At 35.2% G+C, this 21,363-nt stretch overlaps 1 protein-coding gene across 12 annotated transcripts in view; it reads right to left on the bottom strand.

Annotated features, from left to right (window-relative positions):
• Positions 1 to 21,363, bottom strand: part of SENP7 (SUMO specific peptidase 7) — a 186,252-nt gene that overhangs the window by 13,289 nt on the left and 151,600 nt on the right. For all 12 annotated transcript variants that reach the window (XR_004349610.1, XM_032629915.1, XM_032629914.1 and 9 more), the window contains 6 exons: positions 17,716 to 17,862; positions 15,880 to 15,913; positions 8,733 to 8,912; positions 7,278 to 7,540; positions 5,431 to 5,564; positions 3,875 to 3,991 (listed from right to left, as the gene is read on the bottom strand). Coding sequence is in view for 11 of the 12 variants with exons in the window: in XM_032629915.1 (XP_032485806.1) it covers positions 3,875 to 3,991; positions 5,431 to 5,564; positions 7,278 to 7,540; positions 8,733 to 8,912; positions 15,880 to 15,913; positions 17,716 to 17,862 (875 nt within the window). In the remaining variant the exon portion in view is untranslated. The remainder of the gene's footprint in view (positions 1 to 3,874; positions 3,992 to 5,430; positions 5,565 to 7,277; positions 7,541 to 8,732; positions 8,913 to 15,879; positions 15,914 to 17,715; positions 17,863 to 21,363) is intronic.

Below are 21,363 nucleotides of genomic sequence, written 5' to 3'. Positions count from 1 at the left end.
TTAGAGTCAAAGCAATCTTGCAATTTGCTCTGATTTCAGCTTTTTTTTGTTCTTTAGTTACCTTACCTTCTATCAAGATCAATTAAAGAAGAAATTTTCCACATATTCATTTACTTAACAAATATTTCTCAAATTCCTAATATGTGCCAAGCATCATATTTATACTAGCAACATAAAATGAGAGGGGGCAAAAAAAATTCCTGCTCCCGTAGAGCTTACAATCCAGAAGAGTGACGGTACAAGGACATATTAATCAAATAATCATGCAATCAAATACAAAACTGAAACCATGACGCTCCTAAATAAATCTAGAGAAATTTTAATAACTCTGAGACATGACTAACCTCTAAATCCTTAGTCCATTTCTTTACTAAAAGAATTCTTCAACACAAGTTTATAATTCAATCACTTAGTGATTAAACCTCTCATAATTAGAGAACTCTACTATTGTTAATAGCTTATAAAGGTCCAAAAATGATCTTGGAATTGCTTTTTTAAAAAAAACATAAAAGACAAACACAACTTGAATTTTTTTTAATGTGGTTATGTGGAGGGTATACTATGTGGAAGGCGACACACAGAATGCTTTTGGTGTGCTGCTTAAGGTAAAGTATTCTTTATCTTAATCTGAATAGCAATAACATGGGTACACACATATGTGAACATTCATGAGCTATACACTTAAAATTTATGCACTTTCCTATTTGAAAGTTATTCATCAATATTAAAAATAAATAGAAAGTAGTTTAAAAAATAAAGTAGAATCCCCTCTGAAAAGAAGTCAAAGAGTCAGAGATACAGGCAGGTTCAGTGAAAAGGAAGTATAGAAAAATACTCTTAGAACTGAATTTGAAATAAAATTATATTAGTTAATTCCAATAAAACATATCAAAATTAACATCAAAGATGATTCATCTCACAAAATATAAATTTGACACTATTTAGGAATACAAAAATAAGTAAGATATAAGATGCTCAACCTTTAGAAGGAAAATAATCATAATGCTACCCAATAACTTTAAAATAAGGCAAAATATTATATGAACCATAAAAGAGATACAAATAAGGTATTATGAGAGTTAATATTATCTGTTTAAAACCAGGAGAAGTTTTCAAGAAGATAACCCTTGTGAGGAAGCTTGATAGAGGAATAAAATTTCAACAGGTTAAGATAAAAAGAATATTCCACGAAGCAAGAGTAACACGGCACTAAGGCAAAAGAGTGAATAAGGATGGGCTTTGTTTAGTAAACTGTTTATAATTCAGTTTTGCTGGACTATGTAATAGGTTCAGGGTTTTAAGTAGATGGCAGAAAAGAGAAATTAGTGTCATATTATCAAGACACTCAAATGCCTGACTGTGTTTGAACTCATTTTGACAGGTAGTAAGAAATTAATAAAAGTTTCTAGTGAGAATTGCATTCATGGAGTAAAGAATAATAATGGTGGTAATAATATACTTAACAGATAGGAAAACAGAGACAATGGATATAAGGAGACTGTTTTAAAAGAATAATAATTTAGGTAAGATAAGTAGTACTAAAAAGATCATGATGACAGAAGAAAGACAATAAACAAATTTGAGAGACTGCATCTTCTACTCAGGCAACTGAGTATGTAGAGAAGGAAGGGAGGGTGAAGAGTCAATGATAATGAAAACTTTACTCCCAGCCAAGATGGAATAATAGGGATCAGACTTACACTCCTATTTGAAACAAGCAAAAAATCAGACAAAACACATGAAACAATAGTTTTTAAAACACTGGACATCAGGCAACAAAGAACAGTGACCCTTGAGAAACGGTGAGCTCCATAATTGCCTCAGCTTACTGCCTTGATAAGTTTCCAGGCTGCAGCACAGAAGGGAATAACCCAGGTGGAACATGGCAGATTCCCTGAGTTGAGGAGATGCTGAGAGTCAGGAGAGACTAAGGCAGCGAGAGTTTGCAGATCAGAATACTGGAAAAGAAAAAGCACTATAGACAGAGAACTCCAGACATCTGCAGAGTCCTCCTCAAGAATTTAGCAGAATATTGATTACTGCATGTACGTAAGGAAAATACCTAAGACTGGGGAAAGAACTATCTGAAAAAAGTAGAGGGAATGGTACCCAGCATTCACGCAGGTTGTGGGAATACTGCCTGCTGCTACCAGCCAGGCTGGAAAACCTAATAATTCATGAAGCACTGAGTAGAGTATTCAGAAGGGTCTTTCCTCAATAGTGGGGATTAATTTGTTGGGCTTGCTTAACAAACCTTAAAAAGCAAGATCCTTAAAAGCATCAAACTGTTTCCAAATAATCTGTCTCAAAACACAATTCAAGAATATTTATAGGAATATACCAGCACCCAGTAAAAAAATCACCAGACATGCAAAGAAGAAGAAAAAACAAAAAATACCACTCATAGTGAAGAGAAGAATCAGTCAATTGAAACCAATCCAGAACTGACAAGGACACTAGAATAAGTAGAAAAAGACATTAAAACAGTTGTTATATAATAATTATATTCCATATGTTCAAAAAGTTAGAGACATGAAAGATATAAAAAAGACCCAAACAGAACTTCTAGAGATTAAATCTACAATGTCCAAGATGAAGAGTAGATAAGGGGGCTTCCCTGGTGGCACAGTGGTTGAGAGTCTGCCTGCCGATGCAGGGGACACGGGTTCGTGCCCCGGCCCGGGAAGATCCCACGTGCCGCGGAGCGGCTGGGCCCGTGAGCCATGGCCGCTGAGCCTGTACGTCCGGAGCCTGTGCTCCGCAACGGGAGAGGCCACGACAGTGAGAGGCCCGCGTACCGCAAAAAAAAAAAAAAAAAAAAAAAAAGGAGTAGATAATAACATGAGATTTTTGAGCCTATCCTTAGTAGAATAAGGATAGCACTCTTAGTAAAACAATAGGGCTGAAATAATATGATAATAATAAATTGATTTGGGAAGGGTCAGTGAAATAATTAGGAGACATCTTGAAATGTTAGAAATGTAGGTATAGGGATAGAGTACAAAATGAGGGCTAGAGACAAATTACCACTGCATGCAAGTTTCTTTCTTACACATTCCTTCAGCTTGGCTATATAAAAAGTTGAAAACTATTTTTAATGGAATAGTAATATGGATTTTTAAAATGACAGCTAACTTTTACAGCACTTAAAGACACAATAGAGAACTACAGAGTTGTTTCTTTCTGGTTCCCAAAGTGATCTGTAATTATATAAGTACCTCCTTCACTATAATAATACTATAGTCCAAGAAGTATCAGTCAGGGACTTCCCTGGTGGCGCAGTGGTTAAGAATCTGCCTGCCAATGCAAGGGACATGGGTTTGAGCCCCGGTCCGGGAAGATCCCACATGCCATGGAGCAGCTAAGCCCATGCGCCACAACTACTGAGCCTGTGTTCTAGAGCCTGTGAGCCACAACTCCTAAGCCTGCGTGCCACAACTACTGAAGCCAATGCGCCTAGACCCCGTGCTCTGCAACAAGAGAAGCCACCTCAATGAGAAGCCCGCACACTGCAACGAAGAGTAGCCCCCTCTCGCTGCAACTAGAGAAAGCCCACGCGCAGCAACGAAGATCCAACACAGCCAAAAATAAATAAATAAAATCTAAAAAGAAGTATCAATCAATAGCAAGCAAAAACAAAAACAAATAAAACAAAACAACAGTAACTCTTCTGAAGTATATAGTATCTATGGGAAGTAAAGGAATGAAACTGAATTAGTCAACACCAGAAAACTTTGGTAGACAAAAATTTTCAAATCTGAAAATTTGGCAGGTTATTTTTAGCTAGAGTTAAAATACTTCAGAGATAAAGATATTTAATAGTCACATCAAAACCTGTAAAACAAATGACAAGATCATTTATCATTGTACTTACTTAAGGTAGAAATCAATGATTACATCATTAAGAAACTCTCCTTCTTCTAAGCACTCCAGATCTTCATTAGTTACTCCTAAGCCCCCTTTAGTAGGTGGTGGAGGATATACAATCAACCTTAAAAAGTAAAAATAAAATTAAAATATACTAATATTGAAAACTCTAGTGTCAAAGGGATTTGTTATATAGGAAAATAACAGGGCAGTAATATTCAATAACTAAAATGTGTAGGGTAAAAAAATATTTGACATGATACAAGCAATTATATTTTCCTTCCTTTGTTTTCACAAGCTACTAATAGTACTCTCATTGAGTATCTTTTCATTTCCAATCCTTCCCATGTGGGCTAGTCTCAGTATTTGTCTAATCAATAGGTTATCTCACAGTCAATTACAATACCGTTGAGGATGTCTCTCTTCTGTACAATTTTTAACTTTCAACGAACTGAAGTAATATAACTTTCAACGAACTGAAGTAATAAACCATAGAAGATTCTCCTACACTCCAGTTTCCAATGCTAAGTTTCAATCCCCAAGACTAAAAGAGTCAACAGTCAAAAACAATGCTCTCCTACTGGTGGCTAGTCTACACCAGCAGCTGGACAATGAAGAATTACCATGGGAGCTTAGGAGGCAAGTTTCCCATAAAAAAGTGCTTACGATGCATAACTTAAAGAGAACATAAAGGATATAAATAATTAGAGCACAACCAGAAAGAAATGGAAAACAAAATGACAACTAATTAGGCATTTTTCCTTTGGCACCCTCTCTTAAAGCTCAGACATAAGAGCAGTTGTGAGTTCTGACTATAATCTTGGAACAGACAGGGTGGTACTCATTGCACAAATATAGTCAATAATAAAGGTATAATATGTACTTGTTGAACTAGAAAGATTCAAGAAGATAAGAATCATCTGCAGTTGATTTAATCTTGGTAACCATGGCACCTAAATGAAATAACACAGGAAAATTTTAAGTGCTAAAATGAAAGTTACTATTTTATTGGCTATTTCCCTATCCTGTGCTTTCCTTTTTTTTTTTCTTTTTTTTAAACAGAGAAAAGGAATCTTGAAGAGGAATAGAAATCACTCTCAAGTGCACAGACTCCCTTATGCTGCCTTACCACCATGAGAAGACATATAAAAGACAAAATACGAACAAAGAAGTACTTCTGAAAGGGAAGTTCTGATAAAGTACCCTAAATTGAGGCACACATTAATAAGCAATTTCACTTTTCCTATTATATATTCAGATACGGAATATATAATCTTAAAAACCATACTCTTCTATTCAAATATTTTCAATAAATGCTTTAATCTTACCACATTTGACATCTTGGCTACCATTTCTGTCTTATTAACATAAAACTAAATGAAATGGCATTGATTGTTTTCTTAATAATTTTTTAAACTTTTTAATAATTATTTCTATTATTAACTGTCAGCAAGAAAGTAAAACTCAAAACATTTAAAAAGGAAAAGTACTTAAAATCAGCAATGTGAATGAAAACTACTAATTTGCCCACCTATTACAAATGGGATATGACACAGTACATACTTCTGAACAGGTCCAGTGGGCCTGACTTCTCGCCATTCTTCATCTGGATTCGATGTAATAGAAAGTGAGTAGCAACCACTACTTTGCTTCTGCAGTAAGGTGTAAGTAGGCTTGGCTGTATCTGTATTTGAGGGCTGACAGAAAATGGCAAAGAAAAAGGTCTTATACGTGCACAAACACGTATTAACTCTCAAAAGGACAAAGTCAAAAGTTAGACTGGTAAGAGAAAATGTGACTAAAAGAAATATTGATACATACCAATGAGTTATATATATACTCTTAGAATTTCTATAAAGATATAACTAAATCAAAATAATACTTTGGATCAAAAGATACTATACAATGATCAAAGTTTAACCTGAAGTGTTACTTACAGGTCTGGCTTTATAATTAACTTAGGAATCTGAAAACAGTATTCATTTTGTTCAAAATGAACAAAAGAGGTGATAAATAGTAAGAAAAAATTTAAATGAGAGGCTGAAAAGAGTTTATAAGAACATAAATTGATATTTTATTATTAAATGGAAAACTATGATACAAATTTGTATATACAGTGTAATTACCAGGCAAAATTTTTACAACATTATGCAAAAGACAGTGGTGAAGGCTTACATCTTGACTTCCACTAATGTGGCTTTCTACAGACCTTTAAAAAACCAGATTAGCCCCAGACCAAACCCACATGAGTGTGTGTTTGTGTGTGTGTGTGTGTGTGTGCACACGCCCATGTCACAGCAAACTTAATAAATGCTTTTCTTTCTAGAGGTATTTGGCAGAGATACACAAGCCACATGTGTATTAGCAACCTCCTATAAAAATAAACACAGCATTTTAAAACTTACCATTAATTGTTCCAAGGTAATTTTAGACTTATATTGATAAAAGAATTGCAAAAAACAAATAAGCCTCTCACAGATCCCCCTAATATTAACATCTTTTTAAACTACAGTACAATTATTAAAACTAAGAAATTAATGTTGGTATCATACTACAAACTAAACTACAAACTTTATTCTGATTTTACTAGTTTTTCCGCTAACAAATTTCTTTTGTTTCAGGATCCTACAATTCCTCAATCCTTCCTTGTCTTTCATGACCTTGATATTTTTTAAGACTGTTGATCAGTTACTTTGTAACTGGGTTTGTCTGATTTTTCTCACAATTAGACTGAGGTTATACAATATTGAGAAGAACAACACAGAAATGATGTACTCTTCTCCGTGCAGGATGTGACAGGTACATTAGGTCAATATATCTTATTACTGGTAATGTTAACTTCAATCACTTGGGTTACGGTGATGTCTGCAATGTTTCTCCACTGTAAAGTTACTACAGTGGAGAAAAAAAAGTTACTTCTTTTTTGTAATTAATTAATATTTGGGGTGAGAGATTGATATTGTACACATATCCTGTTTTCCCTTAAGTTTTCATCCATTAAATTTAGCATCCCTCTGTGGACCTTACCTGCAACAATCATAACTATGATTTTTCTAGAGGTGGTTTTATATCTCTCTTGTTCCTTTTACATTTATTAATTGCAACACTTTTCTAAGAAAGAATTGTCCCTTACCCACCTTTTTTTATGTTTTCATTCATCCACTCAGTTATTTATTTGTATCAATATAGATTAATTGGTATCATATCTTATTTTTTCATAATAATCACAGGCTATCATTACTGATTTTGTTGATCTAACTGTTCCAGCTCTGGCACTGGGAGTTCCTTTAGGTTGGTTCCTGTGCTCTTTTGACAAAACACAGCATTCTGAAATCATGCTCATTTCAAAAAAAGAATTTTTATCGAACTGCCTCCCTCCCCCTCACTAATTACATTAATCATATGCTAACCTGAGATATTGATTTCATCTTCATTTCTTCAGCAGTAGCAACAGGGAAAGAACAAGTTGAAGCACAGTAATAATGAATAAAAGAGCTTTCTTTTGAAGAGAGGTTCTGAAATAAAGGAAGTGCTTGAACCCAAGACAGTGGATAAGAAAGCTCTAATTCTCCATTGGCTGTACTTATTTCTGTCATAATGTCTTGCAATTTCAATTCTTCTCTCTGTGAAATAGAACTGTGTAGCTCAAGGAAAATGAATTCAGTGGATTTTGCTATGAAAGAAAAAAGAAATCAGTTTTTATCAGTAGTGTTATTTTTCAAAGGGATTATAATTAAAATAATTATTAGTAACAATAAGGTTGGTATACAACTCAACAAACTATTTTGTATGTTAGTTAATAACCCAGGCAAATTAAATCCCAAAACAGGCCATTAGTAACCTATAACCAAAACTCACAATTTTTAGACTCCTACTACATTAGAATACAAACTCCACAATGGTATTGACTGCTGCATCTCCAGTACCTGGCATTTACTAGGTGCTCTTAAATGTTTGTTAATGAATGTATGAATAAGTAAATGAATGATGACTAAGCAATTGTTTTTCTCTAGCCCTCTTCATGTATCAAATCTACCAATTAAAAAAATTTCCATTCAAACATTTCCTTCAAAATCATTTTCTCTCATCAAATGACATTCTCTCCTCCCATAATGATTATAAATGGCTTGTGCATTTTTCCAACTTCTCTGCTATTTAATCATGAATTTTCCCAATCAATTTGGAAGTAATGAGGACAACAAAATAAGTAATTTTAAAGACATAAAATTTAGTTCACTACTTAACATCTTTAATGTGCAAGGGAGTAGGAGGGGAAATGGCAGAGAGATTAAAGATAAGAAAGAAATTTACCAATTTGATTTACCCAATTCTAAACCAGACTCCTTTAGGAGTTGGAAACTAAACAAAGTTGGGAAATATCTCAAGATACTTATATATTGATAGATAAGTGTTATGGGAGCACCAGAAAAGTATTCAACCCAGTCTTAGAAAAATGATACATAAGTAAATAAACTGATTTATCTTTTTTAGAAACTATAGAAAATGTTGAAGATAAAGACTTCTGTATTTTATTTGACTTTGCCACTGATTAGTTCTGTCACAGTTCATTATGAAATAAGGGCAAGAAACTCTTAAGACAGGTAGCCAAGGATGTTAAGTGACTAAAAGATAAGGTAGTCCTTTTATTTTAGAAGATAATTTTAATTGGTTGAGTAAAATTAAAAGGAGAAATTAAATGAATAAAGTATCTTATGTAATATCAGGGGATAAATTATTTTGAATTCAATGAACTTATTTCAATTCAATGAAATAATTACATTCTACTAAATTATTTTAGAGGAAAATTACTTTATTTATAGGACTTCTCAGATTATCCTAAAATTTAGAAATCTTTTTATACTCACATTGCTGGCTTAACATAGAGTTTTCTAATTGGGTCTGAATCTCTTGAAGATAATTTGAGGAGACCCAAAGAAAGAGGATAGCATGACTTCTTTTACTGTGATCATCATCTTTATTTTTCCATAACCCAAACCGCTTTAAATGTGTAGTATCCACTAGCAATGAAATCTCATGCAGGGACACTGTAATAAATAAAAGATAACAAGGTAATAAATTAATCTATTTAGGAATACACTCCATATGCACTGTATGACTCCTCTTTAACACAATGTATTTTTTAAAAAGAATTATATGCAAGGTTTTTCAAAAATATCATTTCCAGTACATTTCAGTAAACTTGGCTGAAATACCTAAACAGTATTATTACAGTAAAAAAGATCACATAAATTAGAAAGGGCGTAAAAAATTTTTTTAAAAAATTAGAAAGGGCCAAACAATTTTTAAATGATAATTAAATGTAGGAATTTAGCCTCTCACACTATATGATCTCGGACTATCTTATCAATGCAGAAAACTAAGCATAGTATAACTGAAAAAACAATATAATTCTATCTTGGTTAATACTATCAACCAAGACTGCAAATGCTATCATAAGCCACTTAACGCCTATTTTTCTTCTCCTCAAACATCTGCATTCCACTACACAGACCAGCCATTACCCAAAGATTCCCCAGAGTCATATGAGCTTCTGAAAGGTCTAGGATGCAATTTTTTTGGTGGCGCCTCCTGACTTCCTCTCTTCCAATCCTGTCATGTCCTATTCTAACCTACCTTCCCTCTTCTTTTACTCTCTATTTACTGGCTCCTTTCTCTTTTTCTTTGTTTTTGATTTGTATGCCTTTTTTAAATTGAAATATAGTTGACATATAATGTTAGTTTCACATTACTACATAATGATTTGATATTTGCATACATTATAAAATGATTACTATGGTAAGTCTAGTAACCATCTGTCTCCATACAAAGGTATTACAATATTACTGACCATACTCCTTATGTTGTATATTACATTCCCGTTGCTTATTTATTTTATAAGTGGAGGCTTATACCTCTTAATCCTTTCCACTTATTTCTCCCAACTCCCCACCACCCTCCTCTATGGCAACCAGCTGCTTTTTTTCTTTATCTTTGAGTCTGCTTCCCTTTTGTTTTTAGATTCTATATACAAGTGAGATCATACTGTATTTGTCTTTGTCTGACTTATTTCACTTAGCATAATACCCTCTAGATCCATCCATGTTGTCACAAATGTCAAGATTTCATTTTTATAATGGTTGAGTAATATTCCATTGTGTATATATATATATATATAAAACACATCTTCATCCATTCATCTATTAGAAGACATTTATGTTGTTTTCACACCTTGGCTATTGTGAACAATGCTGCAATGAACACTGGGGTTCATGTACTTTTTCAAATTACTGTTTTGTTTTCTTTGGGTAAATACCCTGAAGTGAAATTGCTGGATTGCATGGCAGTTCTATTTTTAATTTTTTGACCAAACTCCATACTATTTTCCATAGTGGCTGCATCAACTTACAATCCTAATGTGTGCCAGCAGTGGAAGAGGTTTCCCTTTTCCCACATCCTTTCTGGCACTTGTTATCTACTGTCTTTTTGATGATAGCCATTCTGACCAGTGTGAGGTGGTATCTCACTGACAATTGGCATTTCACTGACAATCAGTGATGCTGAGCATCTTTTCATGTGTCTATTGGTCATCTGTATGTCTCCTTTGGAAAAATGTCTGTTCAGATCCTCTGCCCATTTTTTAATAGGGTTGTTTGTTTTTTTGATGTTGAATTGTATGAGTTCTTTGTATATTTTGGGTATTAACCCCTTATCAGATATATGATTTGCAAATATTTTCTCCCATTTAGTAGGCTGTCTTTTCATTTTGTTAAAGGTTTCCTTTGTTGTGCAGAAGTTTTTTAGTTTGATGTAGTTCTACTTGTTTATTTTTGCTTTTGTTGCCTTTGCTTTTGCCGTCAGATGCAAAAAACTGCCAAGACCAATGTCAAGGAGCTTACCTCCTATGTTTTCTTCTAGAAGTTTTATGGTTTCCGGTCATACATTTAAGTCTTTAAACCATTTTGAGTTGATTTCTGTATATAGTAGAGGTAGAGGTCCAGTTTCATTCCTTTGCATGTGGCTGTCCAGCTTTCTCAACACCATTTATTGAAGAAACTATCCTTTCCCTATTGTATATTCTTGGCTCCTTTGTTGAAAATTAATTTACCATATATATGTGGGTTTATTTCTGGGCTCTCAGTTCTGTTCCATTGATCTCTGTGTGTGTTTTATGCCTATATCATACTCTTTTGATTACTATAGCTTTGTAATACAATTTGAAATCAGGATGTGTGGTGACTCCAGTTGTGTTCTCAGGACTGCTTTGGGTATTCGGGGTCTTTTGTTGTTCCATACAAATTTTAGGATTTTTTTTTTTTCTTTTCTGTGAATGACTCCATTAGATTCTGTGAAAGACTCCATTAGAACTTTGACAGGGATTACAGTGAATCTGTAGACCGCTCTGGGTAATATGGACATTTTAACAATATTCTTCCAGTCTATGAACACTGTAACTCCTCCATTCTGAAAACTGTCAATGAAACTGGCAGCAAAGACAGATTAAGTTAAAAGTAAAGAGTGAGAACCTTCAGAAAAACTTCTCAGCATTTCTTCCTCATGCAGCTCACAGCCCCAAATAGTTGATACTATTTCTGTGAAATCTAGATAGTTATTACTAATCCAAATGTTCCAAGTTCTTAGTATGAAAGTTAAATATTCTTTAGGAAGGCTGCTTTAAAAAGATTCCCTTAAAAAAGCCGGGGGCGGCTTCCCTGGTGGCGCAGTGGTTGAGAGTCTGCCTGCTGATGCAGGGGACACGGGTTCGTGCCCTGGTCTGGGAAGATCCCACATGCCGCGGAGCGGCTGGGCCCATGAGCCATGGACACTGAGCCTGCGCGTCCGGAGCCTGTGCTCTGCAACAGGAGAGGCCACAACAGTGAGAGGCCCGCGTACCGCAAAAAAAAAAGAAGAAAAGCCAGGGGGCATTTAACACCATCACAAGAAAAATTTACCTCATTAACAAATTTTCCCAAAATATTTAGTTTATTCTGTTACAGGGCTATGACAGACACTGAAAGTAGGAGTTGCCTATCATTTTTCCTACCTGTTAGGGATTTTAGTAACAGGACCCTAATTTTATGAGGAAGCAAGATACCACCTCTTAAAAACTCTATTTCCTAGCTTCCTTTGCAAATAGATGAGTGGTCATTTGACTACATTCTAGCTAAGAAAATATAAGCAGAAGGTTAGGTGGTATGCACACCCAAGAAGACTCCTTAAAAGGGAAAGAGATAGGTGGTATGTATTCTTTCTACCATTTTTCCTTTCCTCCTGCTCTCTACCTGGAACATTACAACATGATGGCTGGACTTCCCTGGTGGCACAGTGGTTAAGAATCCGCCTGCCAATTCAGGGAACATGGGTTCGGTCCCTGGTCTGGGAAGATCCCACATGCCACGGAGCAACTAAGCCTGTGCGCCACAACTACTGAGCCTGCACTCTACAGCCCACAAGCTACAACTACTGAGCCTGCGTGCCACAACTACTGAAGCCCATGCGCCTACAGCCCGTGCTCCACAAAAAGAGAAGCCACCATAATGAGAAGTCCGCGCACTGCAATGAAGAGAAGCCCCCACTCGCTGCAACTAGAGAAAGCCTGCGCGCAGCAACGAAGATCCAACACAGCCAAAAATAAATAAATGAACAAATTTATTAAAAAAAAAAACAAACACGATGGCTGGAGTATGAGCAGCCATATGGACCATGAGACAAACTAAAGGATGAAAGTCATGTGCCAGGGATGACAGAGTAAGAAAATGAAAGGAGCCTGGGCCTCTGATGACCAAATAAACATCATATCAGCCCTGTTCAGTCTACCTCTGGAATTCTTAAATGTGAAGAAAAAATAAACTATTTTCTTTAAGCCACAGCCAAACATAATTAACAGCTAATATAAATATGAATAAATCAAATGTTTCCCACAGCTGCTGCAGAAAAATAAACACTTAGACCCGTAGATTTCCCCACCTACAAAAACCTTTCACATGCATGCCTTGTTTTATTTATTTATTTATTTATTTATTTATTGGTTGCACCGGGTCTTAGTTGCAGTAGGCGGACTCCTTAGTTGCAGCTCTCCTGCTCCTTAGTTGCGGCATGTGGGCTCCTTAGTTGTGGCTCGCCGGCTCCTTAGCTGCAGCATGAGAACTCTTAGCTGCAGTATGCATGTGGGATCTAGTTCTTTGGCCAGGGATCGAACCCCGGCCCCCTGTATTGGGAGCGTGGAGTCTTAATCACTGCGCCACCAGGGAAGTCCCTGCATGCCTTGTTTAAAAAAAAAATTTTTTTTTATATGGGAATTTATTTAGCACAGACAGGATTTGAAGAAGCAGACTAATATTTTCCTCTTCCATTATAAAATCGTAAACCCATTACCACCGACAAGAGTATTTTTCCAAAATTTTTAATTAAAATCATCTTTTAAAGATCATTTGGAGCTGATTCACTTTGTTATAAAGCAGAAACTAACACACCTTGTAAAGCAATTATACTCCAATAAAGATGTCAAAAAAAATAATAATAATTTGGGAACTTCCCTGGCAGTCCAGTGGTTAAGACTCCACACTTCCAATGAAAGGGGCCTGGGTTAGATCCCTGGTCAGGGAACTAAGATTCCACATGCTGTGCAGTGTGGCAAAAAAAATATTTAAAAAATATATATATATATACATATTTATATATATTCATTTGGGATAGAAAAGCTATAAAGAAAGCAACATTTGAAACAAAGCACAAAATATTAACAATGAAAACCTAAAGAATCATTTTTGATGTTTGTTTGTATCATAAGAATTTGAGAGGTAGCTCCATTACAAAGGTCTTTACCTATAGATTTTAGTTAGATGTAGTGGGACTACATCAAACTACAAAGCTTCTACAGGGCAAAGGAAATCATCAACAAAATTAAAAGGCAACCTACTGAATGAGAGAAAATATTTGCAAGTCACATATCTGATAAGGGGTTAAAATCCAAAATATATAATGAACTCATACAACTCAACAGCAAAAAAACCCCAAACAATCTGACTGAAAAAAAGGCAGAGACACTGAAAAGACATTTTTCCAAGGAAAACATACAGACGGCCAACAGGTACACAAAAAGGTGGTCAACATTGCTACTCGTCACAGAAATGAAAATCAAAACCACTATGATATACCACCTCACACCTATTAGAATGGCTATTAACAAAAGAAAAGAAATAATGAGTATTGGCAAGGATGTGGTAACAAGGAACTCTTGTGCACTTGCGCACTGTTGGTGGGAATGTAAACTGGTGCAGCCACTATGGAAAACAGAGTGTTCTCAAAAATATTTTTTTAATGATCCAGCAACTCCACTTCTGGATATTTATGCAAAGGAAAGGAAAACACTAATTAGAAAAAATATATATGCACTCCCATGTTAACTGCATTATTCACAATAGCCAAGATATGGAAAAAACCTAAGTGTCCATCAATGGATGAATGAATATGTGATAAATAATATGTGATATATATATAATGGAATACTGTTCTGACAAAAAAAAAAAAAAAGGAACGAAATCTTGCCATTTGCAACAACATGCCTTGAGGGCATTATGCTAAGTAAGCGAAATAAGCCAGAAAAAGACAAATACCGTATGACATAACTTATACGTGGAATCTTTAAAAAAAAAAAAAAGCTCATAGATACAGAGATGGGATTGGTAGTTGCCAGAATCAGGGGGTGGAAGAAATGACAGAAGGGGATCAAAAGATATAAATTTCCAATTATAAAATAAATAAGCCATAAGAATATAATGTACAGCACATGGTGACTACTGTTAATAATACTGTATTGCATATTTAAGATCTATTGCATAGATCTTAAAAGTCCTCATCACACACAAAAAAATTTTTGTAGCTATGTATGGGGATGGATGTTAACTTGACTTATTGGGGGAATCATTTTGCAATATATACAAATATCGAATCATAATGTTGTACACCTGAAATTAATATAATGTTGTACATAATTTATACCTCTATTAAAGAAAAAGAAATTGAGAGGTAGCTCTGTTACCCAGGTCTTTATCTACAGATTATAGCACTATTTTTATGAAGTTATTTCCTCTTGAATCACAGGCCTTGGTTTCTTTAAATAGCTAATATTATATTATTCCACAATAACTTATTAAAATTTCCTAATTAGGAATATCAGTATATTTATTTTTATATATTATATATGCCTTACATATTCTTACTACTTATAGTAGCTTCCTAATCATTAGATTCATTATTATAACATACAGTTGTGGATTCTGTACATGGGTATCTGGGGAGTCCAACTAAAGTTACTTCAATCTCATCTTCAGTGTTGAAACACAGGTTTCCTCTTCCCCAGTTCATTTGTGAAGTGCTATTTGTATATATTGTTTTTGTTCATCCTTCTCATATTTCATTCTCTAAAGAGACTATTCTCTGTTGCTTATTATTTGTTCTCTTAATGTTATTTATTCTGAAAGGTTTTTATTTGGAAAGAGAATGAGAAACTTGTTTGAGTCTCTACAAATTATAGGTCCATTTTCCAATCCACATTGCCTTACTCAGATAAGAAACAGTTCTGCCTGTTTAAATCTCTCTTAATCCCTACACAAAACCATTTCACATGTTCGTGTGCAACACTAAAAATTTTCCTTATACTTCTTTACTTACAGTGTCTATTTTCATCCATTTTTATATATCAAAAATCTTGCTATCAAAACTACTTTTGTTAATCCCAAGAAATTGCCATGAGTCCCTTCATATTACTTGAAGTCATTAAAACAACAGTATAAAAATAGTATATTTTAAGTGTTATAAAACACTTTAACTCATTTTGAAGCTGCTAAAAAAAGTGTTAAATTGAAACATATTATTAACCTTATTTTTACATAAATTCTACACTGGAAAAAATTATGAAAAACTAATTGCAGAAATATCTCAGAATTTTTGCTGACCAATTATTTTATACTCAAAATTACAGTGAAAAGAGGTCATAAGACAATGATAGCTTACCTTGAAATGGGATCTTAATATACTTTGTCGTGAACTAAAGGAAAAATAAAAAAGCAAAATACGAGTCACCACTCAAGATGTGTTACTATTCAAATTTTTCAATTTTTTTTCTTTTTTAAACCACAAGTACATAATCAAAGTCTATACTAAAAGTCTTAAGCCTTTTTCTCAATAAACCAAAAAGATGTTTCACTGTAAAGACTTAGTTTTATGGAAGTTTAAGAACCCTGTGCAAGTAATTTAATTCTCAATATGCTCATTTATAAAAACCAGTAAGACTTTACTTAATATACTTTTCAAAAATGTTTCCTGAGGGCTTCCCTGGTGGTGCAGTGGTTGAGAGTCTGCCTGCCGATGCAGGGGACACGGGTTCGCGTCCCGGTCCAGGAAGATCCCACATGCCGCAGAGCGGCTGGGCCCGTGAGCCATGGCCGCTGAGCCTGCGCGTCCGGAGCCTGTGCTCCGCAACGGGAGAGGCCGCAACAGTGAGAGGCCCGCGTATCGCAAAAAAAAAAAAAAAAAAGTTTCCTGAATATTTTTTAAAAATTAAGACAAAGTCCAGAAGAAACGGCCAAAAGACCTCACAGGGTGTCACTGACTTTGGTAAATAAATCACAAAGCAGGATTTGATCCTTAGCTTTGCTGACATTCCCAGCATTCATTTTTCTTTGTTCCATGTTATAAATTCCCTTCTGACTAAGGATTCAGCAAGGTTCCTGCTCTTTCTGCTCCTTCTGTGACAAGATGCTAAATTTTCTCTAGGTATCTTTTGTATATATCTGACCTCCTTAAGTGTTGTTTTGTTTGTTTGTTTGTTTGTTTTGCAGTACGTGTGGCCTCTCCCGTAAACAAGACTGTTTCATTAGACTACAAGTTCCTTGAAAGCAGAGATCATATCTTACCATTTTTATATTCCCTGCCTTATCCATAACAGAGTGAAATATTAACAAAACTTCTAGGAAAATACCTGAATTATAATCTGACATAGTCAATTCAACTAATGTTTATAAGTGTCAGGTCTTTTGGCAGTTTCTTCTGGACAATTCAACTAATGTTTATAAGTGTTTTAGGTTTGAGCCATTTATGTAAAGTGTAAAGGGGAATAAAGGCACGACTCTTCATCACAAGATGCTTAAAGGCTAATGGAGAGGTTTAGGCAAGAATACAAACAAAAACACATAGAATAAATCCTACAACAGATGTACAAACAAAGTGCTGTAAGTACATAGTAAAAGGAGAAGTTAATTATGGCTAGGAAGGAGAAATTAGGAAAAGGTTTTCTGGAAGAGGAAGTATTTCAGATAAGCCTTAAAAGATTTTAACAGGCAGAAAAATAGTGAGAAAATATAGAGAACTGAGCAAAATCCAATATGGCTTTCATATGCAAAATGTGATGAGTTAAAACTGAAAAAAAGTGGAAAAATAGAATAGGAACTATTCCTGGAGATCCTTAAATAACAAGTTTGGGAATCTGGAGAACAATTTAAACCATCAAAATGAGATTTCTTCTTTTTGCTATTAACTATACCATAAAGAAAAATTTACTTTACCATCAAGTGAGTTTTAGAGCCCAAAGAATATCAATGTTACATATGATTTTTTTCATACATAATCCTCATTAGAGTAGTCAGATTACAGATATGATTTTAGGGCACTCCTCTATAGTTTCAAGATTTCACAAGTAAAGACATGTTTCAATATAGGTATAATGACATTCAAATTGTCCTATATAAAATTAATCTCAATTCTATTTTCATTTGCACTAAAAAAAGAGAAGACAATCTGAAAATGCCTTGTCCAAAAAGCAAAGCTAAAAAAAAAATTAAATATACTTACTGTAACACAACCTTTAGAAGCTCCTTTTACTTTACCAATATAAACAGAAGTAAATATAAAATCCAGTTGCAGATCCATCTCATTACTAGGTATAACACAGGAAATGTTTTCCATGACAGGATTATATTGACATAATTCAGATGAAGCCTAACAAGGAAAAAATTATAAAATGCATATAAACCTAAGTATTATATAAATGCTGATGATGATTTTCAAAGTCAAATACTTCTTTAAATCACTATTAATGAATCTATGAAGGATTTTACACTGTTCTTACTGTGAAGAAATAGTTATCTAGTCCTAAAAAGTATATGGTTGGACTTCCCTGGTGGTGCAGTGGTTAAGAATCTGCCTGCCAATGCAGGGGACACGGGTTCAAGCCCTGGTCCAGGAAGATCCCACATGCCGCAGAGCAACAAAGCCCATGTGCCACAACTACTGAGCCCACATGCCACAACTACTGAAGCCTACTCGCCTAGAGCCAGGGCTCTGCAACAAGAGAAGCCACCGCAATGAGAAGCCTGCACACAGCAACGAAGAATAGCCCCCGCTCGCCACAACTAGAGAAAGCTGGCGTGCAGCAATGAAGACCCAAAGCTGCCAAAATTTAATAAATTAAATAAATAAATTTTTTGTTAAGTATATGTTTACTTTGAGAAAATTACTCTAAAAAGCTGAACCCTAAATTAATTCCATAGGTCCAAGTTTCAGAAATACATTCTCCTCTGTATCAAAGCCATTTCAAAGTCAGTATTCTCTAATAGGCTTTATTCATTTTTAACTCAACAGAAATAAATTAAAATTTACATAATTAATTTAATTTTAAATAATTAAATTACTTTAATTTTATAAATTAAAATATATATAACTAAACAGTTTCAAATGAGTTTTTAAATACATCATCTCTCTTAATCACCACAACCACCCCATGGGGCAAGTTTTTTTTTCTTTTTGTATTTTATAAGTAGAGTTAATATATGTTTGGATTGGTTAAGTGACCTGCCCATGGTAATGCAGTTAATAAGAAGCAAAACTAAGACAAATGCAGGTTTCTAACTCCAGGTCAAGGGTTATTACAAGCACATAAAATTGCTTCCATAAACCAAGACAATGCTCTCAACTTCTGCACTTTTACTGAGCAATGAAGGAATATAAGTGCCTAAGAACCACCTGTTACATCAAATCTATATACTTTATTACATGCACTATGGCTGAGGATAGCCAACCAGCTGCCTAAAACCTCAAAAATCATACCACTTCTGCTCAAAAAATTCACAACTCTGCTTTTAAATTACAATAGACTACCAGGCAGTATCAGCAGCAGTAATTTCCCACCATCTCTTTGGAGCTTTACACTGCTTTCAGATGACTTTTTCCACTCCACATTTGCCTAGCTGTTACACATTATCCCTCTTTAACCTTAACATCACTAATAACCAAATAAATTACTACTAGAGCAATTATGCACGTGTACTCACTCTCCTCCTACCTCTAGAAAATGTGATTAATCCTCACCTGAAACATGCACATTACTCATCATTTTTAACCCAGCTCACAATGCCATTTACCTGCCTAATAGAATTTCTTTATCATTCTCAGCTTTTATTGCTTACTGAACTCTTCTTATCCCCTAAGTAAAAACGGGGAATCTAATCAACTACAGATGGTTCTAATCAGTCAAATAACTGCCTGTGTGTTTTAAGTGACAAAATGAGAAGATGAATTAGAAAGAATTCCTTATTGGGCCTCACATTTGGTAAAGACTAACTGCCTCTTAAAAACGGTCAATCTATGTTTCTCATAACTTCATTTAAAATTGGAAACAAGGGAGGGTGTGGAGGTTTATTCTGTCTTATAGATTTTGGTAGATCTCTACATTATTCGCTGCTTGGCTGTGATCATATGCTGTCAGTTCTACAAGAGATGTCATTTTCCTTTAACACAGTCATTTCATACTGTATTGTCAATTTATATACTGCCAAGGGAACTGTAATTCATTTAGAATTTTAAACTCATTGTCAACACTGTTTTAATTACAAAACAACTAAGCCATCAAGTAGGCTATTGGCCCAACTGGGCAACAATTGTTACATTTTAACAAAAATTCAGAACACAATTCCTGAGGTAATCTCTCTATGGAGTACCAAATGCAACAGAAACACCCGTGAGGTACTTCCCTGGTGGTCTAGTGGTAAAGAATCCACCTTACAATGCAGGGGACTCAGGTTCGACCCCTGGTCAGGGAACTGAGATCCCACATGCCGCAGGGCAACTAAGTCCGCACGCCACAACTACTGAGCTCACGAGCCTCAACTAGAGAGCCCATGTGCCGCAAACTACAGAACCCACGTGCCCTGTACCCTATGCACCACAATTAGAGAAGAGAAAACCCGCACACCACAACTAGAGAAGCCCACGCGCTGCAATGAAAGATCTCGCATGCCTTAATGAAGATGATGCAAATAAGACCCAACGCAGCCAAAAATAAAATAAATAATAATTTTTTTAGAAAAAGAAAGAAACACCCGTGAAACACTAATCAGCCCATCAGACTGTTTTCATGGAACTGACCAAATTCTTCACCACACTCTATAGAATAACAGCCTCTGACATTATTCAAAAACAACCAACAGGGCTTCCCTGGTGGTGCAGTGGTTGAGAGTCTGCCAGCTGATGCAGGGGACACAGGTTCGTGCCCCAGTCCGGGAAGATCCCACATGCCATGGAGCAGCTGGGCCCATGAGCCATGGCCGCTGAGCCTGCGCATCCGGAGCCTGTGCTCCGCAACGGTAGAGGCCACAACAGTGAGAGGCCCGCGTACCGCCAAAAAAAAAAAAAAAAAAAACAGAAGTTAACCATAATTCTGCACTGGTGGTCTACCAATAATCATTTCTTTAAAATAGGAAAATCAGAGCTGATAATATGAATGAATACTGACAATAAATAACTTGAACCTTACTTTAGAGCTATATGTATGTCAAAAACACCACTGGCTGACATTAAACCAACAGAGACTTCCACTTACTATTTTCTATAAGAGAAAGAGACAAAGTACTTACCAAACTGATAGCTTGTGACACTGTTCTAAATGCTTTCATATGTTGTTTCACTTAATACTCAAAAAATAATCTTGTGAATTAGGTGTTATTATCCTCATTTAGCATATAAGGAAACTCAGGCTTAAGGAAGTTAAGGGACTTGCCCAAATGACAGAGCCAGGAGTTGAACACAGATCTGTGTATCTCCAGAAGTCAGGTTCTTTCCTCTATCATGCTGCCTTAATAGCATGTGAGGGAAAGGAATAATTCCAAGTCACCATTGTACTGTAAGACCAGACAAATACTGGAAACTGTTTAATTCTAGAAAATGTTTTGATGGAAGTACTTAAATGTCCAATGCGAACCATAAGAAAAGAATAAATATTCAAGTCACAATATTTAGACTTAAAAAATAAAAATGGCCAGAAGAAAAATGGTATTAAGCCTTTCACTTCAAATTAAAACAATTACATACTTTCCTCAAACTAATATGAAAGTTGTCTCAAAATTCAAACTAAGGGGGCTTCCGTGGTGGCGCAGTGGTTGAGGGTCCGCCTGCCGATGCAGGGGACATGGGTTTGTGCCCTGGTCCGGGAGGATCCCACGTGCC

This window comes from Phocoena sinus, chromosome 4 (genome assembly GCF_008692025.1).
Source record: "Phocoena sinus isolate mPhoSin1 chromosome 4, mPhoSin1.pri, whole genome shotgun sequence".
Taxonomy (NCBI): Eukaryota; Metazoa; Chordata; class Mammalia; order Artiodactyla; family Phocoenidae; genus Phocoena; species Phocoena sinus.
Note: the sequence above shows the minus strand (reverse complement) of the source record. Positions and strands in the feature narration are given on the sequence as shown.